The 26,469-nt window shown below is 41.4% G+C and overlaps 1 protein-coding gene across 1 annotated transcript in view; it reads right to left on the bottom strand.

Annotated features, from left to right (window-relative positions):
• Positions 1 to 26,469, bottom strand: part of PRTFDC1 (phosphoribosyl transferase domain containing 1) — a gene marked incomplete at its 5' end in the record, with an annotated part of 41,888 nt that overhangs the window by 6,851 nt on the left and 8,568 nt on the right. The window contains one exon of the mRNA XM_010156146.1: positions 11,956 to 12,021. Within this exon, the coding sequence (XP_010154448.1) occupies positions 11,956 to 12,021 (66 nt within the window). The remainder of the gene's footprint in view (positions 1 to 11,955; positions 12,022 to 26,469) is intronic.

Here is a 26,469-nt window from a genome sequence, read left to right as displayed (position 1 = left end):
CTGCAGAAACACGTTACCACACACTGTATTATACCTGGGCGCTTCTGAAATGGCAAAACACTCGGTAAAGATGTGGAGAGAACTCCCCGGAGTAGTTCAGCAGATGTCAGCAATGGAGATATCATTCAGAAAGCCACTAATTTAGACTGAGCCCCGATGGAATGTGTACTAATCTTGGAGGGTGGCTCCTTTTGGTGTTTTCGTAACAGGTTTCACTGGTGGTTATGCTGCTTGGCACTCCTGACTTTCAACCTCTCAGCTGCTGACACAAACAACTCTGGATCTGAAAGACCTAGTCCTGTGGAGGTAGAAAGTCAAAGGCCTCTTAGCAACAGTCCAAAGATGCCCCTTCCTCTAGAAACTTCTTCCTTAAGTATGCCAGTCCCCTAGCTAGGATGAAGAGACCAAAATCATGTTCAGGAGAAGCTTATGACAGGTGTGCAGCTTATGACAGATTTTCTTGAAGGAAGCCATCTGCATCTAAAAAGGGTTTGGCTCTCACCTGGCTTCCTGGATGAAGTCATAACTAGGAAAAACGCTTCCAAAGACTAGCTCGGCACCTCCTGGGTCTGAGGCATAAGCAAATCACCTGATTCAGTCGGTGGAAGATTATGTGCAGGAGTAATGGTTAAACCATGCCCTGGGGAACTTGCAGGGCTGGTGATACGGAAATACCTGCGTGGGTATATGTACATATGCACATACATACATGATGCAGAGACAGAGCAGAAGAGTTGGCACGAAGAACCTCGCCAGAATTAAAGTCGGAAATTAACTCCTTCAGTACCAGCAAACAGTCCAGGACAACTGTGAGTGGCACCTGGTAGGAGAGGCTGACCCAACATCAGCCTCACATCCTGAGCCGTTCTGCCAGCTCTGTGCATCTCTTGCTGCTCTTCATACCGCTGACAAGAATCCTCTTGCCAGAGGAAAAGCATGGTTCTGGTGATAAGACCTACCCATCAGCTGTGGCATGAGATGAGACATACCAAAACTGGCATGGCAGAGGGCTGCCAAGCCCTGCACTAGCAGACTGTCAGGGTGCAGGAACGGCTGGTTGCTCCCTGAGCAAAGGGTAGCCGCGAGCTGAGCGCAGTGACACGGCCGGCAGTGCAGGGGCCTTGCCAGCCAGGGCCCAGCCCCAAAGTGCCCCAGCGAGAGGAGCAGGCAGACAGACCCAAGACTTGTTCCACCAAGAGTGCACATCATCAGGTGAGTTCATGGTGACGAGGCAGATCCAAGGTCAAGCCAGGATGTCAGGCTGGGACCAGTTTCATGAGAGTAACCATGATCTAATACAGCCCACTGAGCTCCAGGCAGGTCCACAGTGGTGAGACACGTCCGAGGTTAAATTGGGAACTCTGGCTGTGAGTTAGGGTCTGTAGCAACATACAGGCTGTAGCTGAGCTGAGGATGGGCACCCATACGGCATCACTCAGGCACAGACCAAAAGCCCATGGCTGAGCTGAACTGGGGCTCCTGTGCCCACGCGTGTGGGTAGACCCCCAGGTGGCGTAGGTCACGGCCATTAAGGACTGTTGGTGCACATGGTGCCATGACAGATTGAGAGAAAAGCATAGTCCTGGGATATTTTGTTGATAGACAAATATGTTTCTCTGCTACCATAGTTGCTTCAGCTATCCTATGATGAGCAGCAACAGGGATTCTCTTGCTTACATGCGAATGGAAATCATAAAATTAACAGAATGAGGGGACAGCAGCCTCCCTGGCCATGGAATTGGGATTAAACCAGTAGGGAGGGGCAGACCTTACTAATTAACCTATGAGAAAAAAAAATCATAGACATTAATAGAAAATGGGACTGAGGAGACCATGAAAGGTCAGCAAGATTATTCTGTTGGCCTGAAGAACCAACTTAAAAACTATTCCTCACAGTTACCTGTTTTTGAACATGGAGGGGACTTCAGACCTTTCCCAGGAAATGTGTCCCAGTGCCTCATTATCTAAGAGCAAACATACAGTCAGAAAACTTCTGTTGCCATTTGACTTGAACTTGTTTTGCAGAGGTCATAGGAAAAGCTTTATTTTCTTGTTTTTAACTTCTATATTCGAACACAGATGTACTTCAGAGGGCTGGATGTAGATGTAGAACAGAGGGCTGGAGCACCTCTCCTATGACAAAAGGCTGCAAGAACTGGGCTTGTTCAGCCTGGAGAAGAGGAGGCTCCGGGGAGACCTCATTGCAGCTTTCCAGTATCTGAAGGGGGCCTACAAGGGTGCTGGGAGAGGACTTTTTACAAGAGCCTGTAGTGATAGGACAAGGGGTAATGGGTACAAATTGAAAACAGGGAGGGTTAGATTAGATATCAGGAAGAAATTCTTCACAGAGAGGGTGGTGAGGCACTGGAACAGGTTGCCCAGAGATGTTGTGGATGCCCCATCCCTGGATGTCTTCAAGGCCAGGCTGGATGTGGCTTTGAGCAACCTGGGCTAGTGCAAGGTGTCCCTGCCCATGGCAGGGGGGTTGGAACTAGAAGGTCTTTAAGGTCCCTTCCAACCCTAACCATTCTATGATTCTGTGATTCTATGATTTCCTTGGTTTCCTCTTCTTCAGATTAAACAACCCCTATTTATTCAACATTTTCTCACAAGTTGTATTTTCTAGCTTTCTGATCATTCTTTTGCTCTACTCTGGAACCTGTCCAGTTGCTCAGAACCCTTCTCCAGTTCTGATGCCCCAAACCAGAAAGAAGCCTTTTTCAGTGTCAAGAAGAATAAAAGATCCTCTTTGTATGCTTTGCAAATAATCTTCCTTCCTAGATATTCCAGTGAAACAGTTCTCTTTTCTAAAGGTATGCTGTTGTCTCATGTGCAGCTTGTGATCTCCCTATCGTCTCCAATTCAGAACTGTTGCTCAGTCAGTCCTTCCTCATTTGCGCTTTTGCAAAAGATTGCTCCTGTATAAACACAGGAGTTAGTATTCCTCTTTACTGTCACTGCGTGTCATTCTTTGAACTAAGTTCTTAAAATAATTTCTTAAGATCATAGTACTATCTTGTAGTCTTTTTCCAGGTAGTATCACTAGCATTAAATGCTAATTCCATCTTCTAAATCACGAATTGAAAATTGTATAGTCCCTGGGGAACATGCTTTAATGCATCCAGTCTGACACTGAGGCATAATTAACTGTTTCTTGAGAACAGCTCTTCAACCAGTTAGACATCCGCCTAACAGAAATTCAATCTCGTCTACATTTCCTTATCACAAATGACTCATATGAAGGAAAGAAGATTAAGACAGATCCAGACATGCCTGAAGGGTTTGTCTGGCCACAAGAGTGATAGTCAACTGCACATGACTTCAGCTGAAGTGCAAGATCTCGTATTTATTGACTCACTTGAGAAGGAAGGATCCTTCCATTGGTGGACCCTGAAACTGTCTGACCAGCCTTCTGTTGTTCTTGCCTCTTCTCAGACTCAGAGTCCAACAGTTGCAAATGATACACACTGGGAGATTTGGTCCTTTTAAAGTCCCTCCAATCGGGCAGTTGTCTAGGTCAGGAAACACAGATTCTGTTTGTATTACGCACTTTCTTATTATTTCCAAAACACTGATGAGGATTTTCTGTGCTATGGAGAAACCCTGTATGTAAGGACTTCGTAGTGGAAAAGCCACTATAAAATACTTAGATATGAACACATATGTATATATAAATAAGCAGGCGTCATGATTGTTCTGAGTGACACATTAATCCCTGTTTTGGTTAGGCAGGGTCACTGTAACTAAAGTCATCATACTTAACTTTTGCTTGGGGCTGAAGGCATTCAGAATGGTTTGTCATCCTCTGGTACCAGAAACCATCTCCTCCAAAGCTACACGCCGTGCTGGGAACCTGCTGTCATGCTGCCTACCCTCTACCTTTCTCCTGTTGTAGCACCCTACTGACTGAAGGGTTGCAGAAACGGGATGGCATTGCAGGGTACCAGAGAAACAATTGCCAAGAAATGTTTTGATACACAGACTAAGAAGTGATGATGTGTAACTAAAACCGGTTGAAATAAATTAGCTTATCCTTGAGGAGATGGATAGAAGATAAAAGAAGAATGCAATGGATACAATAAATTGGTACATTATCAGTAATGTTATCATGATCTTAAATGCATGGCTGGCTGCATCCGGCGTATCTTGGGAAAGGTGACAGTTACACGCAAGACCTGACTCAGCTTCATCATGAAATCCACCTGTGAGCTGGTGCGCAGGAGACTGGTGAAACACATCCACCTGTGGTGCCACAGCAGTGACTGACAACTGGACAAATGATAGGAAGCTAAAGGACGCCAAAGAAAAGATCTTGTTTTATGTGTTTGAAGCTCCTGTACCACAGAGATCAAGACTGTTTTGTCCTTTCAGATATATCTGAGGCAATTGCAGAGGAGGAAATCACATGAAAAGAAAAGTAATCCAGATTTCTGGCATGCATTTGATATTTTCTGGCTATTTTTGGTGCTTGGAGAACAGGAAATAGGAATATTTACTGACATGTCGACTAGACTGAAGATGGCTTAATTTCTGAGTAAAGCCATCTTCACCAATACAATCTGTGAAGTACATCCAGAAATGTAATAATGGTGCTCATATATCTAACAGTGGGACACAGAGAACAGTCAGTTCTTACAAATACATCCTGGAAAGATTTCTCATGTAGTCCAAATACAGAAGGGGCAGTGGCTCAGCTCTCAGAGACTGAAACACCTTTCTACTGAGTCGTTGCAAAAGGATCGGCAGCTTTCATTGCTGATGGATCAGAGGGATGGCTGGGAGCTGATAGATATGGATGACTGTGAATCACCCCATGTTTACAGCTGTTTCTACCAGGTAGCTGGCAGGAAGTTGGCTGGTGCAATACAGAACCGTAGAATCAGAATATCTCAAGTTGGAAGGGAGCCGTAACAACCAGAGTCCAACTCCCTGCTCCTCACAGGACTACCTGAAACTAAATTATATGACAAAAATCATCATACAGATGCTCCTTGAACTCTGACAGGCCTGAGGCCCTGACCACTTTCCTGGGGCGCCTGTCCCCGTGACCGACCACCCTCTCAGTGAAGCACCTTGTCCTCATGTCCAATCTGAACTTCCCTGACAGCTTCATTCTGTTTCCTGGTGTCTTCTCGCTGGTCACTAGAGAGAGATCAGCACCTCCCCTCCCTTTTCCCCTCAAGGAAGTTGCAGACTGAGATGAGGGCACCCCTCCACCTCCTCTTCTCCAAGCTGAACAAACCAAGTGACCTCAGCCACTCCTCCTAAATCTTGCCCTCGAGACCTTTCCCATCTTGGTCGCCCTCCTCCGGACGCACCCCAATAATCTGATGTCCTTCTAGCGCTGAGCTGCCCACAGCTGCCCACAGTACGCACCATCGCCATCGCAGCGTAGAGCGGGGCAGTCATCTCCCTTGAGGGGCTGGCTCTGCTGTGCTTCATGCAGCCCAGGGCATGGTTGCCCCTCTGGCTGCCAGGTCACACTGCTGGCTCCTACTCAACTTGCCACCAACAAAACCCCCCCAGATCTCCTTCTGTGGGGCTGCTCTCCAGCCTCTCGTCCCCCAGTTTGTACAAATAACCAGGACTACCCCAGCCCAGGTGGAGAATCCGGCCCTTGCTCCTGTTAAATTTCAGCTCCCCAGCCTATCCAGATCCCTCTGTAAGGCCTCTCTACCTGGGAGGGAGTCCACAGCTCCTCCTGGTTTAGTTTCACTGGCCAACTTACTTAATGTACATTTGATTCCTGTGCCCAGATCATTCACAAAACCATTAAAGAGCACTGGCCCTAAAACTGTACTCTGTTTTTCAATGCCAAGGGGTGCTGTGAAGTTTAAAATTCTCTAGTTTTGAGTGATCCAGGTGCACACAACTCGTGACTCTGCACGTGGACATCTGCACTGAGCAGAAATAATATCTGTGGTTTGAACTGGATCTATGCAGAAATAAAATTTGTGCTCTCATATCCCATTTTAGACAGTAGTAGAAATGGTTCCTAGCAGCATGTCTTGGGACATCTGGAAAAAGCAGGAAGTTTTTTGCCAATATTAGTATTATGTAAAATGAAGAAGAAATAATTTCTAATCCCTGAACTCCATGTGAATTTATCTCATCTTAAAGAGAAACATTTTCATTTTTAGAATAAATTTCAATGTATCTGTGAATTTAAAAATTTTTAATAGCGGACTAGAAACCGGCAAAAATTGAAAATCTGTCAATTTACTGCTTTTCCAAGCCACATATACATGGCATATACAAGCCTCGTACATGACAAGAAAGTAGGCTGTGATTATAACACATGTAAGAAAAATCCGGACTGGTAATAAGCTGATAAATACCCTGGCACTGAGTCAATACATTTGTATTTTTTACCTTCCCATAGGTCAGTATTAAATGGAACAGTGTCAGCTAACCAGACCGAGCAGAGTAATGAGATCACGTATGCCTCCTGCCTGACAGCAGTAAGTGCGATGGAAACTGTTTTTCACCTTCCTGGAAAAGAATAACAATTTTTTCTAGATTTTGATTTTATGTTCCATTTAGAAGACCGACTTCAAAGGAAAAATTGCTATGAAATAGCAGGGCTTTGAAAGCAGCATTGAATAAAGGGTTGAGGAAAAGGCTGGCTTTGAATTCACATCAAATGTAAAATTTTAACAGGTAAAATGCTAAGCTGCAAATTTAGAAAAGGGAAGTATTTCCTGGAAAGCAGAAGCTCTACTTAAGTAATCAAATAAACAACCATACTTAATGCAATACCATAGCTAAGAGGACAAACAAGGCCCTCAAATGTATAGCAAGAAAATCAGGTAGGTACACAAACAGGGTATTTTCTCCTCAAATGTTTCAGCATAAAATCAGCAGAATAACATGCACACAAACCTTTTTTTAAAAAAGATGTTAAAAAAAAAAAAAGAGGAAGAACTTAAGACCAAGAAAAGAAGAATGACCTGAGACCTGGGAAAAACACCTTGCAGTGAAGGAAGGTTTGTAGCAGGAAGTAATAGCTTTTATTTAATTAGCAGCCCAGTTCCCAGTGGGAGAACATTTTTCACAAAAGAACTTTGACCTTTCAGCCCACAACCTCAAAGAGACCACAAAATACCTTCAACAGCTCAGCCTGGGAACAAAAATTCAGAACTGCTGTATGCAGTAGAAATCAGACTCAATAAAATACTGGCTTTACGGCACATCGCAGCCTTCCACTGCAGCTGACCTCCAACTCGTTTATCAGTGTTCCGTAGCTGATAATGTGTTCTCTTATTTTAGCTCAGAGGAATTCTTAACATTTTATCTGCCCCTTTGGTCGTCGGGCAGTCACTTTTTTTCCCCATATTGTCTCATTACCACATTATGTTAAAATTAAGAGCTTGTCCCAGTCTGTACTTAGCTTGGAGTTTGCCGATTCTATTCAGACCAACAGAAGGACCTGCATGCTTGAAATCTTGTTTCTTCCAACTGAATCAATTGCCTAGTATTAATTTCCTGTTATTAATTTTATCTTCCAACCATCCTACAGTGTGCCAATACTCTACAGCAGGCTCCCAATGTATTTCTAGAAGAAGCTTAAGTAATGACTGGATGGTAGGCAAATATGCCGCCATATGGCAATACAAATTTGATAATGGCAAGCTGCTCAATCTAGTAGGAAAAGGTATTAAAAAAGGCAACAGTGAAAAGCAAAAAGTTATCCAAATTCAGAAGAGAAAAACAGCTTCACTATGTTAGCAGTGACGGCAAGTTGACTGTGGAGAGCCATAAGAAAAGGAAGTGAGATTGCATTACGTGCATTATGTTCCTGGAACATCTTCCCATATGACAAGTGGGACAAGGAAATGGTAGACAGCGAATAAATCAATTTAGGTGGGACATATAAAGGAAGTTTGGATATTTCATACCACAAATCCTTCCGGGAGGAAATGAGGAGTGCTGCGTGGTGGTGATCTCCCTGTGAGTGAAACCTCTTTTTGATCTGAATTGATCAGTCATTTTAGGCAGTTGTTTTAGAGTAGTAATGGAGGGCTCAAACTAACACAGTGAAGTGCAGAGAGTGTAAGACTTTCTCTTTCTCTTGATTGCTACTTATTATCTTCTACACTCCCCTGAAAATGCAGAAACCACCAGCTGTCAACAAGATGTACTTAATGTGGACAAGGGGAACAGTCCTTCATAAAGAACATAGGCATTGACCCATATTACAGGCAGATGGAATATCAGACATTCGCCGGCTCCACAGTTTTAGCATACTAACTACATAACTACTTTGTTTCAATTAGAAGTTCTTATTAACCTAACAAGTAAGAATGATTAATTTTGTTCACATCCTATGTTATGTAGAAACAATGACAAAAATATAGGCACCTAATTTTGACCTCAAATACATTATGCAAGTGTAATAAGTATTTAATTGCAAAATTATATAAACTCCTAAGTTTGTGATTTCGTCAAACTTGTCTCATTTGCAAGGAGACAAGTCAAAGTGGTTTAGGAGCTTTTTTGAAAAGTTACAGGACATATCACACATGGAGTGATACACAGAATGATTCCTGTCAGTAGAGACTTTGGACTACATAGCCAGCTCCAAAGCTCTTGGGACAAAACTTACGCAGATACGAGTACAAGCAGTAAATGGCAGAGACAACTCACAGCTCTGGTACATCTGAATCTACTGACCTTTCTAGGTGTTTTAAAACTTACTTTGTTTAACTGCCAGAAATACTTCAAAATGTTACGAATTTTTATAGTATTATACACTATGATTACAGTATTAAGAGTAAACAGGGTTATACTATTTGTTCTTTCACCTAATCTACATAAATTTTCCTAGCCATCTTGCTCCGAAACAGTGCCCTAGTTTTCTGGAAAGTTTTAATTATCTCCCCATTTTCAAAATGTATTCCTCTTTAGAAATATTCATGATAATTTTTACACAAATGAACATTTCAGCTTTGAAGTAACTGAAAACTAAGCAGCTACTTCACTATGAAATCAGTTGCTGAGAAATTTTATGTTCACCACATATCATTAAAGGAGAGGTTTAGAAATTATATTTTTTCTGCACAGAAATGAATAGTTTCAAAGCATTAGAGTCTTACACTATATTAGGACTCATTCTTCAAGCACCTGTGTTAATGATTCATGCCATGGAAATCTTCATCCTTGCCTCCCTGACCTTCTTCACAGAAGAAGAATTTCAAAGTGTGGATGCTTTTCTTCAGGTAACAGTTTTGGCCTGTATGCTAACTCTCCTCTCTCTCAGAATATTTCTCTTTTTCATGGTTTGTGTTATTATACATTTTTCCCAAGCTTATACTATTTTCATAAACAAAAGCATATTGTAGAGAAGTACAGAGGAGATATTCTTCCTTCTGAAGAGCTATTATCCTTAACAGCCTCTTTTTAATTAGCTTTTACATTTTTTTGCTTTCTTTAATCTTTCTCAGAAAAAAACCACATTGTTATAGAACAGCATGTTCATGAATGTCCTCAGTAATCTTTTTTCCAATAATAGGTAACGCATGGAAATGATGTCGTTGTTCACTAAGATTATAGGCTAGCCGAGGTTCCAGGTATTATTACTCAATGAGGAGTACTGCAAGATCAAAATGTCAGATTCTTTTGCCTGCAGGTTGAAAACTGTTTACTTTAGCGATGCTTTTGAACTTTACAGAAACTTAATGGAACTTACATCCCGAACCCACGCCGGCGCTTTTGAAAACACCTTCTGTGATTGTTAATGGAACTTAACCATATTAATTTTTCAATGTAACTACAATCTTTTCTTAATAAGCAATCCAAGCAGGCAGAAGCAGCACCCAGCCTACTTAAACACAGGGAAGTTGAATTCTGTCCATAGATCTTCCATTGATTCGCTCAGTGACTTAGAATGGTTACTAAAGCCTGGCGTTTTAAAAGCCAGCAGCTAAACTAATGCACTAAAAAACACTTCAAGGAAAGATTTACATTGACTGTAGGAGGCTCTGAATCAGTCTGCAAATGGCTGATTAGCAAAATGTGCTGAATACTTGGACTAATTGCTTAAGTCAACAACAGATGGAGGAGTTGGCATCCGTGGACGTTAAGGCCACTCCTTCATATATCCAACTTTAGACGTCTAAGTATGAACATCTGAGCTCAAGCTTTGCGTCCCAGCTTTTCAATCGGTAAAATAAGTCCTAAGGAAACCCCATTCTCATGTGTTAGAGTGAAAATGCTACTTAATTATTCATACATCAGCTGTGGCACAGACATCCACACACACAAACAACCGCCCAACATGCCCTTTCAGCAAGTCTGCTCCCCTGGCAGTCCCAGCCCCCCCCTTCCTGCTCCGCTTCCGCCTCTCCACACCCAGCTTCCAGCACTGGGCTCCCTTCCTGATCAGCAACCGCCTTCATTCCCAAACCTGCCCCTTCCCGCCTACCCAAAATCCCAGCCTCCTTACCCAGCCATCTTGCACTATATTGCTGTTCAGTCTTCTCCCCAAGTATCTCCTAGCCTCCCAATGGCCAAGTGTCCAGTTCCAGACGTGGGAACAGGAGGGCCATCCCAATGAGAAAAAGATCACCAGAATTTTCAGTATCAGAAAACAATTTACTTCATTTTTGGAAAGAGCAGAATTACTTGGGGAGACATTTTCCTTCTCTCTCATATGCATGTGGACACACACAAATACACAAAAGTCCTGTGAAAGAAAATAATGTTTTGTCCCAGTGAATTCAAATGATACTAGAAAGATTATTTCTGGAAAAGACATTAATAACTGAAATCATTCAAGACATTTGGGATGACAGGGAAGGGGAGCTGGCCCTGGAAGCTCAGACAGTGCAGGGACTACCTGGGAAAGGGAAATGTTACATGAGATAAATAGGTGCACTGCCAGTTCTGCCTGTGAGGTAGAGAAACATATGCAAAATCATCAGAAAAACAGGTAGCTCCACTGTTTGAATATCAGAAAGTAGCAAATGAAGTAATATTTACCAAGAACATGATTAATGCTCCAGTGATAATTTGGAAATAAACACCCAGCAGGAGCATTTAGAAGTGCAAATCGAGGACATACATATCACTAAGATATTCTGCGTCTATCAGCATTTTCTTCATTTCAGTTCTAGTTGCATCAAAATCTATTTAATATTAATGAAATATTTAAAGTTAGGTTTTTCTTGTGTGCTACAGTACAACAAAACAACTTAGCTTGCTAGTGCTACATTTTTCTTTGAAGAGACTGATGTTATTTGGTGCCAGCTAATAAGAGTATTTGTACAGTACAAATAACAAGGTAGGTATTATGTTGCTGTAACGCGTAAGTAAAGAATCAATTTCTGACTATTTTCCACATAGACCATTTGCCAAATGCAATCAACCTTCCTTCCTCTTCAAAGTACTGCTTTGTATTACCAGAGATGGATGAAAGTAGCCTTTTCCCTCACTCAAACCACTCTCATTACCACAGTGTTCAAGCGTAGTGCAAAGCAAATTCAGTCATACAGCCAGCCTCATGTTGAAATAAATCCCATTGGATTATCTAAGTGACAGGTTCCACAACTGAACTTTGTGCAGTAGGCAAAATTGTATTAAACTCCTCCTGTGTTGAATTCAACAGGGATACGCAACATGCAGTTTGCTTGCATGCACCCATCGAGGCAGAAAAAACAAGGCTCCAAAACATAAACAAGCTCAGGGGAAGCATTCCAGCACAATTTTTGACCACAATCTTACCGATGGTATGTGTATAACTCTTCGGAAACCCCTACACCAGGATGGAAAGGCTACACTCTGACTTTTTTGGGCATCTGCAAGCTGAACGCAATGGCATTACAGGAATTTGATAGAGATTAATCAATTTCTTTGATTCCAGTTTTAGCATCTGATAGTCCATGTGCAAAATTACAGAGCTCTTCTCAAGTGTTTTTAGTGGATGTATTTTCTCTCTTAAATTTAAAATTAACAAACCTTGCCAGTCAGCTTTGAAAGATCATCTCCTCCCATTATCTGCATATCTTGCATAGACTGGTCATTCTGAAAGAAGAAAGACAAAACTTTGGAATTGGATAAAACTGTATAAAATAAAAAGTATAAACAGGTTAGTTTTGTTTGGATCTTTGACAGTCCTCGTTACCAAAAATTTCTAATGCTCATTGGTATGGGTGTGTGTCGAAACCATGTTCCTCCTTGCTCCTGTGGCTTCTATCATCTCCTGGTTGTAGTGAAGCTAACATCAAGCTAGCATCAAGCTCCAGGCTTCCCTGAACTAGAAGTTGCATCTTTCTTTTTAAAACAAAAAATGTTCCTTTGCTTGCTATTTCTTAATGTGACAGGTGTTGAGTAACGTATTTGTCCCTTTCACGACGGGAAGACAGGAGCATCTCAACACTTGACCAAACACCTGTAAGCACTTTCTTTTTTTTGGAATAGCCTTTAGAGACACAGGCAAAATGTGCTTACATCTGTCACCCACACAGAGAACTCAGCTATTTTTGAAGAAATTCACTCTGTGGATTTTCTCAGGGGCAAAAAAGTTTTGCAAAAATTATCACTTATCAGGAATAGTTTCAGTGTGCCACACAGTTTCAAGAGTTTTGGGTTTACTTTTTCAACTAACTCAAAATAAAACACTTGAGGTTAATTTAGTAAAACAAAATACTGCCAAACAGGTTGAACTAAACACATCAGAACAGTTATGCTCTGATTTTCCTACTAGTAAAGATATTTTTTCAAAAAATAAGTAACCTCTCTTTGTTTAGATAAATTTGTTTTACAGACATTTCTAGTGGAAACACATTCTGATAGGGCATTCTTAACAAGCTCTAGTTTATTATCAGCAGCATGGAAAGTTAAGATCACATTAGGAAGCCCTACTTTTAAGGGAAGACGAAAGAGGCCTCAGAGAAGGTAGAAAATTAAAAAACATACAGTCATGATCAGGCTATATGAGCTTTCAGAGAAAGCAAGAGCAAAACTAAGTATGGTTAATGTCGGGTTTTTGGCAAATGGGTGCATGTGCTAATCTAATCTTCTTACAGGTAGACAGCGTTACTCCAATTTTAATAGCTGCAGTACCGCGATGCGACACTGCAGTTTACTGGTAACATCAGGAAGCTTTCTCATAGCAAACAACTGTCAAAAATGCAATACTTGAACATTTTGCATTTATTTCATAAATCCAGTGCTCTGAAGTCAAGTGTTGTTCCACAAATAAATAATGGGACAGCAGGAGCGACAAGATAGGTGAGGATACGCTGGGCTAAGGGGTTTATAGCTCTTCTTCCTCTCCTCAGAGAGCAGCAGCAGCAGAGGTAGGACGCGCGCCTGCCATGGCTGGGTTACAGCTGCACGCCTGCGCAGGTGGAGAAGCACCTGCCCACGCTCCCAGCCCAGGTGGCAGAAGTCCGGGGACTTCAAGCCACCTTTGCAGCCACTTGATCATGAGCAGTCTGACAACCCCAGGAACTATGGGTGGTCCCCAAGGGAACAGACTGCCTAGATTAATACAGCCTTCCTCAGTAACTGTAAGTGAAGGTTAGAATTGCCCAGAGGACAATTTCTCCAGGCTTGCATACTGCAGACCCACCAGAAGGGTCCCATTTTACTCAGCCTCCGCTCCCCCAAGATCGCTCCCACCACAGCTTTCTAAGAGGTTCTTAGCAGTCACTGCCTTAAAAGACAGTTTTTAGACCTGCCTTCACTTTCTTGCACCAGATCTAGGAGCTCTAGATCCCCTTCATGCTACTCTGATGCGTTTCCTGGGAAACAAGAGCTAGAGAAAGAATGAAGGTTACATCCGCTACGCTTTCTAATGTAAGTTTCAAATTTTCTCTTATTTTTACAAAGAAAAACAAAAACCAAAGCAAGTAACTGATTTCCTCAGAAGATTATTTTAAAACTAAGTAAAAAGTGGCGATAAGGAAGACTTTTAAGTTTCAGCTTAAAAGCACAAACCGTTTGTTGCAGAGCAAGACAGGTCACTCTTCAAAAGTCAGGGATGTCAGGTCAACACTATTACAAGACTATAAAAAGCAGATAGTTTCTAATATCTACCACAGCATGTGTAACCAAGGCACTGACAAAGTATTTTCTCATTTCCAAATGAGAAAGTCTGGAATTTCATTAAGAACCAACACACAAGAATTTCTGAAGAGGCAGTTTGCCCTTAGTTGGTAACTGAAAAAGCAAAGGGGAAAAAAGAAAGAGAACAGTGAGGTACAATGATTAATGAATTTATTTATTTTTAACTAAAAAAAAGTCACTTTCAGCAGCCTTCACAGCAGTAGTGTTTCCTTTGCATTTGGTATTTCTGGCTCCAGCTGAAAGAGAGATGCTGAAATAGCATCTCCATTACTGGCAAGCAGTTAAGCAAACACAAAAGCCATTGAGAGCCCGGGAATCACAGCATCCTGTCAATCTGCATGTTCACACATTGGCTGTTGTGACACAACTGCTCACCATTATGAAACTCCTCGCGTTTTGACTGGAGAACGATTGCTGTCAGAGGACAGGGCTGAGTATTTACTGTGCCTAAAAACCATAGAGAAAAATGCAGCTCAGAACCCTCCAGCCAAGGTGCTTTCAAGGAAATTAATCACTTGCATCACAGAGTAGAGGGGGAAAAAAAATCAGATCATTGATTTTAATGCCATTTATTACTATCTCTACATTCATCAATTAACTCATACATACCTGCCAAACAGCAAGACTCAGTACTGTGGTGTCACATTACTGTAATCACCACGTTCATATAGATAAAGTGCACGCTATGGTTGCCATGGGAACCTCTCAGTGCTTTTCTTGAGTTCTCAGTTTGTAATCTCAAAATAAAACTGCACGAAATGTCAAGTATAAAATACAATGAATGTCAGGAAAGAAAAACTACGTGTTTCATTCAGTACCAATTACTGTCAATTCAGAACTGTTTAATTGTCACGGTCTCAAGTCATTCAGAGCTTCGTGTTTCCTTTGGGAGTTGTTCCATACCTTGACAAAACTGATATGGTTGAGTCTCTAGGACTTCTTATAAATGCAGAAATACGAATTAAAGGTTCACTTTCCATCACCCAAAGTTCCTCAGTACTTGTTTTCTAACATCCCTAAACCCCATCAACACAATTTTTGCTGTTAAAAGCCTGACACTAAATATAATGTCCCAGATAAAGACATATTCACATTATGTTTTGGTTAATGCAGCACAGCATTTATTGCAGCTGTTTCTAACAAGACATGATGCATTGTGTTGCATCCCTACATCTCATCCCCAGCTATATTTAATACTGCATTTCTGATTTTTTTTCTATTGTAATAAATCTTCTTTTTCCAGGATAAATCTCAATTCCTTTGTTTTTACTTGCTGTGTTGTGCTTTTTCACCTGTTCATCTTTGGCTTGTTATTCAGTTTCACTCAGATCGTGTCAATAGACATCTTCTGCTCCTATGAGCACTTGATGAATGAAAGCAAGAACACTGCTATTTCCACCTCCATTTTTCATGGCGTGCAAGATGAAACTTTGACTTTCCACACTGATTGGAAGTATAGATATTTAAATTCCATCTATACTAAGTCATGTCTTTCAAACGAGGTGGGGCACAGAATTATTACATCTCTTGTTCATCTCATGAGATCAACACTTGGACATAGTTCAAGTTACAAGTGAAATGAGTTGGGTGGTCTCAGGAAAATGAATTACAAACAGCAATGCTCATCTGAAAATTGCACCAAACTGTGAACATCTGTTACTCTTCTAGAGAAACAGAATCTGGAGTACATTAATACTGGGCTCAGTGAAACAAAGATCCTTCAATCATGGCAAAAAAGTAGTTCTAATGTAACAGTTTAAATGCATAACTAAATGATGAAATATGGACACCAGGTCATTTCACACATCTAGTTACTATAGTCTGCAACTCATATGGAATTTCCTCAAAAAAATGTGATTAACATTTTCTCCCAAAATTCATTGAGGAAACTCTTAAAGAAGGATGTGACCATCAGGCCCGTTCTACTTTGCTTCCTGCCACTTGGGAGATCCAGCAGATCTGCCAACCTGAGAATTCACATGACAGCTCCCTCACTTCGCATCATCATCCCATCTCCTACAGCTGGGTCTTCCTGGAAGGTTTTGACCAAAAAGAAGTGATTGACAAACCATCACCTTCAGTTGTCCCTTGAAACTTCAAGCCGTTGAATACAGAGCATCTCTAAGGCTTCCCTTACCCGTCCCTAACGGCTAAGTGAAATGATTAGGACAGAATCACTGCCTGTCATGTTTCTGACTTAAACCCACAACCGGCAGAGTTTGAAAAGCAAGAGTCCAGCACCGCTCCCCCAACAGGTTTGGTGCAACATGTTCATGGATGCAGAGTAGAGTTCAGTCTCCACGTTCACTATGGCCTCACCTTTTTTTTTCCCATTAAGACTGTCATTAAGTGCATGTGATCTATGCTGCTTCTGTTCTTATAAGGTGACCCATGACCTTGAAATGACCTCATTAAAGATGGGATTACTCTGTTTCTAATTTAGGTATCCGAAAGTTAAGACATCCAAATCTATGCCTCCTGTGCTCCCTTCATAATGAATGGAGAAAACAAGATAGACCACGTAAATTATCTATTTCACCACATGGGAAATCTACAGCAAATAACTTACACCTAGACATCTGAAACTGAGAAATTTGAGGTTGGGTGAGATGAACCCCAGCTTAAGAGATGAGATCAATATTTTCTTCCTAAAAACCTCACTGAGCACTCAGAAAGAAATTATTTTCAATGGCATTTACCACAAGCACATAAGAAGCAATGATCTTGACTATTTTCCAGCAGTAACATCCTGAACTATCCACTTGGGCTCTGTCTCACACAAACTTAAAATACCATTCTCCTTGGCACCCCCCTAGGATAATTTGCTTGCACATAATTCAGATTTAATTTGGATTAAAACCAAATTTTAATCCACGTGAAATATATTTGAGGATAGATTTCCAAAGATATAACCAATTTAGTATTTCTTCCATTTATGTCACAAAAAACCATTGGCAACCCGTCTTTGCAGATTTTTTACAAAAACGTTACACTGGATAGGGCTTGACACTCCAAACTTCTTGGAGCAGAAATATAAATTTACCTTTAGGATTTACCCACTGAATAATGAAAACAATTGGATTCCATGTGGGGAGGGTTCATGGCCATCAAGAACAGTCTCAACAAACCTTACTAAAACAATAGTTTGTATCTGATGCTGGAGGAAGGATAGCTACTGGGCAGGCAGCACCAACTCCCCCTGAAGGTGATCTGAACAGTTTCATTTTGAACGGCACCGAGGGAACAAGGCGGAGGGCATTAAAGCCAAGGGGGAGAAGACATTTACCAAGATAATGAATGATGAGGATTTGAACAAAATTATTGGTAGTTCATACAGTAAAGAAACCAGAGATTTTGAAACATCACACGGACACAACAGACTTATGAAATGTATATAAGCTTTCAGAGACATGGCTACAATACACTGCTGCAACAGAAATTGAAAATGACAGAAAACCCACGCAGAACTCTACACTCTGGCGTACAAATTAACACGTATTACAGATATGGTTTTCAGTTAAGAAAAAACATAATGCTCAGATGAAATCAGAGCAGATATGACAAGAAATGACTTTCCAGTTAATATCTTTCAAAAATGAAACCACGGAAGCAATGTCTCTCGCAAAATTTCAAAATAGAAAATTTTTCCATGTGACTTAGTTGCAGCAAACTGCTTCATAACATAACCAAGCTTTCTGCACTTAAAAAATAGCATTGCAGAAATTAATTGCAGGTGTTGGAGGGTTTAGATAGATGTTATCTGCAATTACAGTCTTCTGCTTTGAAATTACATACTGTTCAATAACGATGATACCTTTTACTATATGACCATGCTCTACCATCTCAGTCATGAACATAATAATTAAAATGAAAATTTTGATGTTCCAGTTTGGATGCTGATAGCCTGGTATGAAACTTAACTGCTCTGCAGCCTGCCCTTGAGAAGTACTTCAATACATGAGTATGTTCACAGAATCATAGAATCACAGAATGTTTAGGGGTGGAAGGGACCTTAAAGATCATCTAGTTCCAACCCCCCTGCCATGGGCAGGGACACCCTCCACCAGACCAGGTTGCTCAAAGCCTCATCCAGCCTGGCCTTGAAGACATCCAGGGATGGGGCATCCACAGCTTCTCTGGGCAACCTGTTCCAGTGCCTCACCACCCTCTCTGTGAAGAATAACTTTGTGATGTCCAATCTAAATCTGCCCACTTTCAATTTAAACCCATTACCCTTGTCCTGTCACTACGCCCTTGTAAAAAGTACCCCCCCACACAGCTTCCTTGTAGCCCCTTCAGGTACTGGAAGGCTGCAATAAGGTCTCCCCGCAGCCTTCTCCTCTCCAGGTTGAACACACCCAACTCTCTCAGCCTGTCCCTGTAGCAGAGGTGCTCCAGCCCTCTGATCATCTTTGTGTCCTCCTCTGGACTCGCTCCAACCAGTCCATATCCTTCTGATGTTGAGGGCTCCACAGCTGGATGCAGCACTCCAGGTGGGGTCTCACAAGAGCAGAGCAGAGGGGAAGAATCACCTTCCCTCGACCTGCTGGCCACACTTCTGATACAGCCCATGTTGGTCAGGGAAGTATCAGTATGGCATCTACATCACCTGTCAACCTTTTTTGACTACTAGGTAAGGTCAACATGACATATAAAGTATAGGCTATGAAATTATCCACAGTATATCAGCAGAAGTAAGAAGAGCATCGGTGGAGTGGTAATACATAATATGCTGTACTTACAAGCAACATACACTTGAACTGATACCGTTTCTTGTTTCTCCTCTAAAGAACAACAGCTAAGAACAAAGGACCTCAAGAGTGTACGTCAGAACGTGTCCTGTCCTGGGTTTCACGGCAGGTGACTAGAATGACTATCCAGGCTTAAGTAGCAAAATTCAGAGGACAACCACAAAGTACTGTTAAGCTGGAGACTTGTCCAAATGAGTGGGAATGATATGGATCGCTTCCCAGTACGGGCTGGAAAGCATGCTTTCCCTTCCCCAGAATCAAATTTATACCAAAGGGCAGACTGCAGCCTCCAGGGCACACCCACATCCGAGATAATCAAGTGCCAGGTCACTGATACATTTGTGGGAGGTGCTTTGGATACCCTGCAAACACGCCAGCAATGCTGAACAAACTGGAAACGCATACAGTAGACAGGCATACTCCCACTGTCAGAACATCGCCTTTCCCGCAGGGACTGCAAGGGTACGTTTACTCTGAAGCGCTGACGGTTTTGAACCTGTGTCAGCTTTAAAGCTGCCTCCCTGAGCTGCTTGGAAACCACGTCGCTGACTATGCTGCACTGAGATCTGCCTTATTGCTATTGCCAGGATAACCCGCAACAGACCATTTTAAACTGGTGTGGGTGTTTCTGTCAAAGCCGCAACTACAGAGCTACAGTCATACTTCACTTCTCTATGGTTAGAGCTACGATCTAACTAATTGGAAGATCTCACTTATTTTTCATTCTTTTCCTTCCTTGTTGTTATTCCTTAACCGAAAGCTCCATCACACAGGTTTGGAAGTGCCTCACATTCATGCTTGTCTATCCAGTTCCAGGGAAGGCCAGGGTTCTGCAATGAGGAAGTTGGCTTTGGACAGAGAAGACAACATACTTGCTGACTGCAAGGTAGTCCTTATCAGCTGACCTGTGGTAACACTTTAAGTTTCTTCCCTGCCGTAAAAGCAAAGCACATCATTCAGCTTGAACAACCCTCAGGGCAACAGCAAGTTTTAAACTTAATTGGGTTGTTTACAATCACCTGTTCACACAATCGGTAATTTCTCGAAGGCTCCTGCATGCCTTCTCTGCATTATTCCAGAGAAGGTCAGGGGTCTTGAAAGAGACACTAGAAAATTCCTCCCCTGCTGGAGTTGCTTCCATGGAGATTGTCAGCTATCTAATGGAGCATATACTGCCATCGAAGCTTTTCCCTTCCCAATCAAGCCATTTGGAATTGATCTCTCGTGTGTGTGTGTGTACTCACAGGCACCAACAAAGATGAACTCCCACGCAATGTTAATGCAGCTAACATAGGTTAATTCAGATTACACCTGCAACTAAGAACATAATTGCTAGGGGTAAACATTAAAAGCTGTAAAAACAAAAATGGAAGCATGTGTTCAACACTATATTTCCATGGATTAACAAATTATGTAGATATACAAAGATATTTTTAATATTTCAAATAAAGAAAATTTCCTGAAAGCATGACTGCATACATGATCTACTCCAGTAGTTTTATTGAAGGCAAAACTTCCCTTAAAACATCTAAAGGGAGAAACTATGTCAGTTTTATTGGCATAAACATGAAGTAACTCTAGAGGAAAAGGGCCAAACTGTGCTAAATTGCAGCAGAATTTAGACCAGTAAAGACTGGCTAATTTAGACTTGGCTAGTTAGGATTATAGACAAGAAATTCTTTCATGTTTTCCTGGTTTAGCAATTAAGTTTTATATATTGGCTTGGTATTGGTTCAACAGGTTAATTTGTTTAAGAATGAGGCGATAAAACAGCACCCCCACATATAACCCCCTGGCACAAACAGCATCTGTACACTTAAAAAGATCAGTAAGAACTGAAACCAAGAACATGTGAGACCAAGTGTTTTGAATGGTACATAAATCAGAAACACAATATAACCTCAAAACTCGTGTTAGTTTCCACAGAGTGTAGTCTGAGGTTTCCTTGTACTATACCTCATTTTTATTCTGTAAAATAATATTTGAAACATAGAAATAAAATCTTCCTATGTTCCCGGATGAGAAAAGTAGTAACAATTTCATAGGGCTGTTCAGTTGTGTGAGTTGAGGGTCAGACCACATACTTTTTCTCCAGAGATTGGAGGCAAATAAAATTTAAAACTCAGAGGCAAAGAACAACTTTGGAAGCGTACTCTCCAGAACTGCCATAATCCCACTCAGGCACTCATTCTGGACAGCCAGGAGGCATCACCAAGGGTGTCCACCTTCTGTGATAATAATGTAATACAAGCCCATACTCTTGGAATAGGAGACTTGGGCTTCTTTTCTTCCTCAGCTCTCGGAAGACCACCATGATCTAAAGAGGGTAGAGAAAATCTTCCTCCTCCTGCTACTATGCTATGGTAATGCAAAACTCCTAAAGGACATCACGCATGCTACGGCCAACTACACTGGACTCAGCTAGGAAAAGGTCAGTTTGGGTTCAAGTCCACATTAACTGGAGTCTTTTACTCAATTACTGCTTAGCATTAAATGCATGAACATCACAGCAGCAGAACTAGAACCCATGTTTCCTAGCATCAATTGAGTGTCTCAGCAAGCCAGCTGAGACACCACTAGATCCATATGTACCATCTTCCAGTACCTGAAGGGGCCTACAAGGAAACTGGGTGGGGACTTTTTACAAGAGCCTGTAGTGGCAGGACAAGGGGTAACTGGTTGATATTGAAAGCGGGGAGATTTAGATTAGATATCAGGAGGAAATTCTTCCTGGAGAGGGTGGTGAGGCACTGGAACAGGTTGCCCAGAGCAGCTGTGGATGCCCCATCCCTGGCTGTCTTCAAGGCCAGGCTGGATGAGGCTTTGAGCAACCTGGTCTAGTGGAAGGTGTCCCTGCCCATGGCAGGGGGGGTGGAACTAGATGATCTTTAAGGTCCCTTCCACCCCAACCATTCTATGATTCTCTGATCTTACTCCATTTTCTTAATTCTGTTGCAAAGTAATAAACAAAAGTAAATTAACATTGTGAAAAATTGCACAATGAATCTGTAGCTCCATACTAAAAACCATGACCCCTGGGGGGTTCTGAGAAAACTGCTTTCTCTAGACTAAGCACAAAATACTAACCTTCTGACCCTGACTACCAGCAGTTCCTAGGATCTGTTGATAAAAGGAAGGTAGGACAAGAATCTTCAGATTTGTCAAATAGCCACAGGCTGAGAAACAGTTAGATAGGTGTAAGCAAATTCACAAAAGATGAGACTGATAAAAACCTCAAATGCTTAGTGCCTTCCAGCAGTCTGGAGCCTAGTGTACCACTGACTCTCGGAACGCAGCAGCGCTCTCTTTCATACCACTACGTTTAGTCCCTTGGCTAGTAACAACTTGGAAACTTTTGACAACACACATAATCTTTTTGAGTTTTCCTGCAAGGTTATTTCATAGTACCGCCTCTCTATTTAAATATTCTGTCAGATGAGGAGGGAAAAGAATTTTGTGTCTGTCCCACAGAGAAGCAGTAATACAGTACTTCTTGTTATTGCTGTACTCCTTTAAAGTAACCTTTTTGGTTTATGCCTTACAGCACTCCTGGGGTGTGGCACTGCATGAACATTGCCCACACTATGATCTGTTTTAAGAAACAGCATTGGAGAGATGCCAGCAAAGGAGAGTCATAGGATTCCTCCGGAAAATTAGAACCCTCTGGCTTACCTTAATTAATTTTGCCCCATTTCAGGTCTTAACATAAAAAAACACACGCTAAATGGTATCATTAGCATCCAAATAGGTCATCAAGGTGATACTTTTCCAATGCATAAACATGTCACGGTACTTTCAAACTCGACAGATCTTATTTGTATAACAGGATTAGCGACCATTATGTTCTGGACCTCCCTTACATGTACGAGCCTATCTCCTTGCCACTGTAAAAATCTGAGAAGCAGCTTGAAAATACAGACCACTGTCCCTCCTAACAATGGCATACAGTATTCCTGCAAATGTGGTAATTTAGTAGTAGCTTGCTGTATTTTTGGCAGAACATGAAACAAAATATTTTACTAAGACTAAACTTCAATTTTTTCAACAGCTGCTTTACAACAAATATTGTATCCAGGGCAACTTTAGAATCTCACTCTCCGAAAAGATGATCTCTTGAATGCTCCTAATGAAATCTCTTGACGCTCTGACCAATTTAAAAAACATCCACAGTCTCAATGTTAAGATGTTCCAGAAACTTGGATTGCTTAAAATACCAAAGGTTAAAGCTCATGAAAAAAACGTACTAAAATAATTTCAGAAAATTGAACTTCAGATCTAAAACTCCATTTACACATCGTAGCTGTACCCTCTGGAACATACTGTAATTGAAAAACATTTATTTCAAATTCGAAAACATTTTTCAAAAGAAAACATTATGTCTTGTTAGAAAAATGTGACCACTGGGGGTATAAATTTATCCAGAAAGATTAGAAAACACCTCTTGTGGGGTTTGCATTAGGTCTTAAGTCCAGAAGAACAGAGTACCAACCCACAGTACAGGAAAACTGTAATTTTTTTTTTTGATTAAAGAATTCTACACCTAAAAATCACAAATCAGTATAAAGGTGCTAACCAGGGAACAAGAGATAAAAATTAAAAGTATCTTGATAGTGCAAGCACTCACTTGCTTTAATATGCCCCATAAATGCCTTAAAAAACAGTATTTTGATATTGCTAGAGAACGCGGCACAGCTCAGTACCATTCTGCCTTCACTGCCACATCTGTTCTTGTTCTCTCCCCATGGCAATCAGGCCGCTTCCTACTCAGTTCTCCTCCGGCTGAGCTGTTTGGTTCCCCCAAATCTTTTAGATGTGAGTCACTGAAACACTTACTCATACTTTAAAAAAAATCACTAAGAATTCAGATGGTGCTAACATATTTAAGTGGTGTGTAGGTGTGTTATCTGATGCATACAGTTACAGAGATCATCCCTCTGAGTAAGTTTTACATTACAGATAAACTTGATAAACTGACTGTATGATAGGCATATTATGACCTTTCCTGAACTATGCCCACAAATTAACACCTACTTATATTATTAGCAACACTCCAAGCCCCTAAGCGGTGTCCAACATGAAAATACTGTGTATTTTAATTAAAATAACTTAAATCAGAAACACTTCCTTCCTCCTTACACTCAAGACAGCCTTGAGCAAGTGATGAATGTAAGGTCTCACAACTCTGCCATTGCATGAAACGGAAGCTGTAGATGCCTAGAAAGGAGAGCATCTGCCTCCAGACCTGAGAAGTTCCACAATGCTGAATTTTAAGGTCACATTTTATTACGTACAGTACAGCCTTCTCCAGTTCACCTGAGCACACTATGAAAAGTAGGTTGGTTCTCAAAAATAACTAGGGTTGAAATGTCCATGCTCCTGACACCTCTGAGGAGCATATCTCAGATAAAGAAGAGGAGGGTCTGGGGCTTTGTCGTGCTGTACACTTGGTGATGAGGATCCCTTGACGATGGGCAGACTTCCTTTTCCAGCAGGAGCTGTGCTGACTAAAGAGACCTCTGCCCACAAGCTGTCCCCAGCTGCTTGCAACTCCTCTCTCTCTGGCAGGGGCTAATGGCAGGCTGAGCTGCCTGCGTGCATCTGGGTCAGGAACACTGATTCCAGCAAGCTGACGCCAAGCAAGTAGGAAGTCTCTAGTAACTGGTCCCATCTGGGCTGAGACAGGTTGGGAAGAGCTGGGAAGCAGCTGAGCTGGCAAGTGGGACTGGCAGGAGGGCACTGCAGTCGCTGGGGAGTAAACTGTCCTCGCTCAAGCCAGTGCACGTGCAATCAGAAGAGAGACCCTTTCCCAGTGCCTCGGTTTTCACACCCAACCACTCTCTGTGCCTGATGTACAATGAATCTGGCAGGAGAGTTTATTTTCAAAGTTGCCTGAATCCTAATAACACCAGCCACAATTTAACCAATGAAGCTGCTATTCTGCTCATTACGTTTTTGTGGATTTCTTTGGGAAATTCATCAGCCAGTTGCAGGAATAAGCTTTTGGGGCAACGTGTGCTACTAGCCCATTCTCTGAAAAGCTTCCGTGTCTCTGAGGCTGACATTTTGCAGCAAGATACTGCTGCACGGGGAAGTGGGTTTTGTTTCTTTCATGAAAAATATTCTATTTTTAAACAAGTCTTACCACTTGGAAAATGAACATTTGGACACAGAAGGACTGTGAATTGTCGCATCTCCGAACATTCTAGCCACACAAAATAGGATCTGTTTCCGCTGCTTCTCACCTTCTTAACCATCTCAGCTCGTATCAAGTTTCGGGAAATAACTGAAGCACCAGAGACAGAGAGATAGCATCAGTATCTGCTTAGGACATGGAAATATCTGGCTTGGAACTGTAAAGGACCTTTTACTCACTTGTTTTAGCAGGTTTTAGCATTTCAGAGAGCTTTCACTCAAAAAGATAGGACCACCTTAAGATGCCAGTGCCATTTCATCCATTGATAGACACGGAAAAGTACAGATATTAAATCCCTTTTGCAATTCTAGGAGTAGACTTCTAGTCTCAAATCTCTCATGTTCAGCTGGTCCCTAAGACATCCGTTTGGCAGCACCTTCTACCATGATTAGAACACTTTTCTCAGAACAGCAACAACTTTCAGGTCTATATCCTTCACACTAACAGCTTCTGTGGACTAATTTAATGTCATATTTTTGTTGCTTATTAGTTTCTGAAAGTATATCACACTGCAAAATTCTCTGTACAGGTGTTCACTGTATGCAGTGCTGACTACAAGTCATGCATCAGAAAAGAGTTAAAGGAGTTTTCAAACGTCTAGTACACGCACAACCTCTCTCCCAATTAGATAAATAAAACACATTTGCCTACACCGAAGCTATTTATTTGCATGTCAAATTGATAATTCACAGATAATCTGGAGTTAAATCCTGTGAAATTATTGCAGAATTTGGCCTTAAAGTTGATAGAAATTAATTCTACCAAGTTGGCTCCAATTCGTAATCCTTCCATGGCTACTGAGCATCAAGAAGATGACATAGTCATCAGGCAAACTGTGTGCATGAAGCAAAACAAAGGGAACTCACAACCTGCCCAAGAGAAAACCTGTAAATACAAAAGCTAATGTGGATTCTCTTTCATCTCAGGACGTGCATTTTTCTCAGGAGATCCTAAGGTGTGTTCTCATGACACACAGGCATGGAGAGAAACAATCATTGTGACACTGGTGTAGAGTCTGGATATAGATACGGATCACCAAGTGCATGCAATACACTTCGCTGCTTCTTTTGTCTTGTTAAATGAATAGAACTATTTTGAAATTACTTGCTTTTCAGGGTCAGGATTACAACATACTGTTTTCAGATGTACAGTGCATACTGATCTTAAAAAAACAAGTTCCGGACAGTAAAATCATACTGGTAAGAATAAGCAAGAATGTACATTTTGCAACGTTCTCTGCTCTGATTATAGTCTGATGCCTCATGCTGTTGTGTTTTCTACGACCTAAGTATTTAGTAATGATGTATGAGAAGCAAAACTACATGGCAGAAAAATAATTAATTTTACTACATTTATCAACTGGCTTTCAACTTATTCATTACAAAATCCCTCTGTTTCCTTACTCCTACACCAGAGAGATTTAGCAAAACTATTTACTGAGATGGCTTCATATAG

This window comes from Eurypyga helias, unplaced genomic scaffold (genome assembly GCF_000690775.1).
Source record: "Eurypyga helias isolate BGI_N326 unplaced genomic scaffold, ASM69077v1 scaffold11527, whole genome shotgun sequence".
NCBI classification, from domain to species: domain Eukaryota; kingdom Metazoa; phylum Chordata; class Aves; order Eurypygiformes; family Eurypygidae; genus Eurypyga; species Eurypyga helias.
The sequence above is the reverse complement of the archived record's forward strand: the minus strand, read 5'-3'. Positions and strand labels throughout refer to the sequence as shown.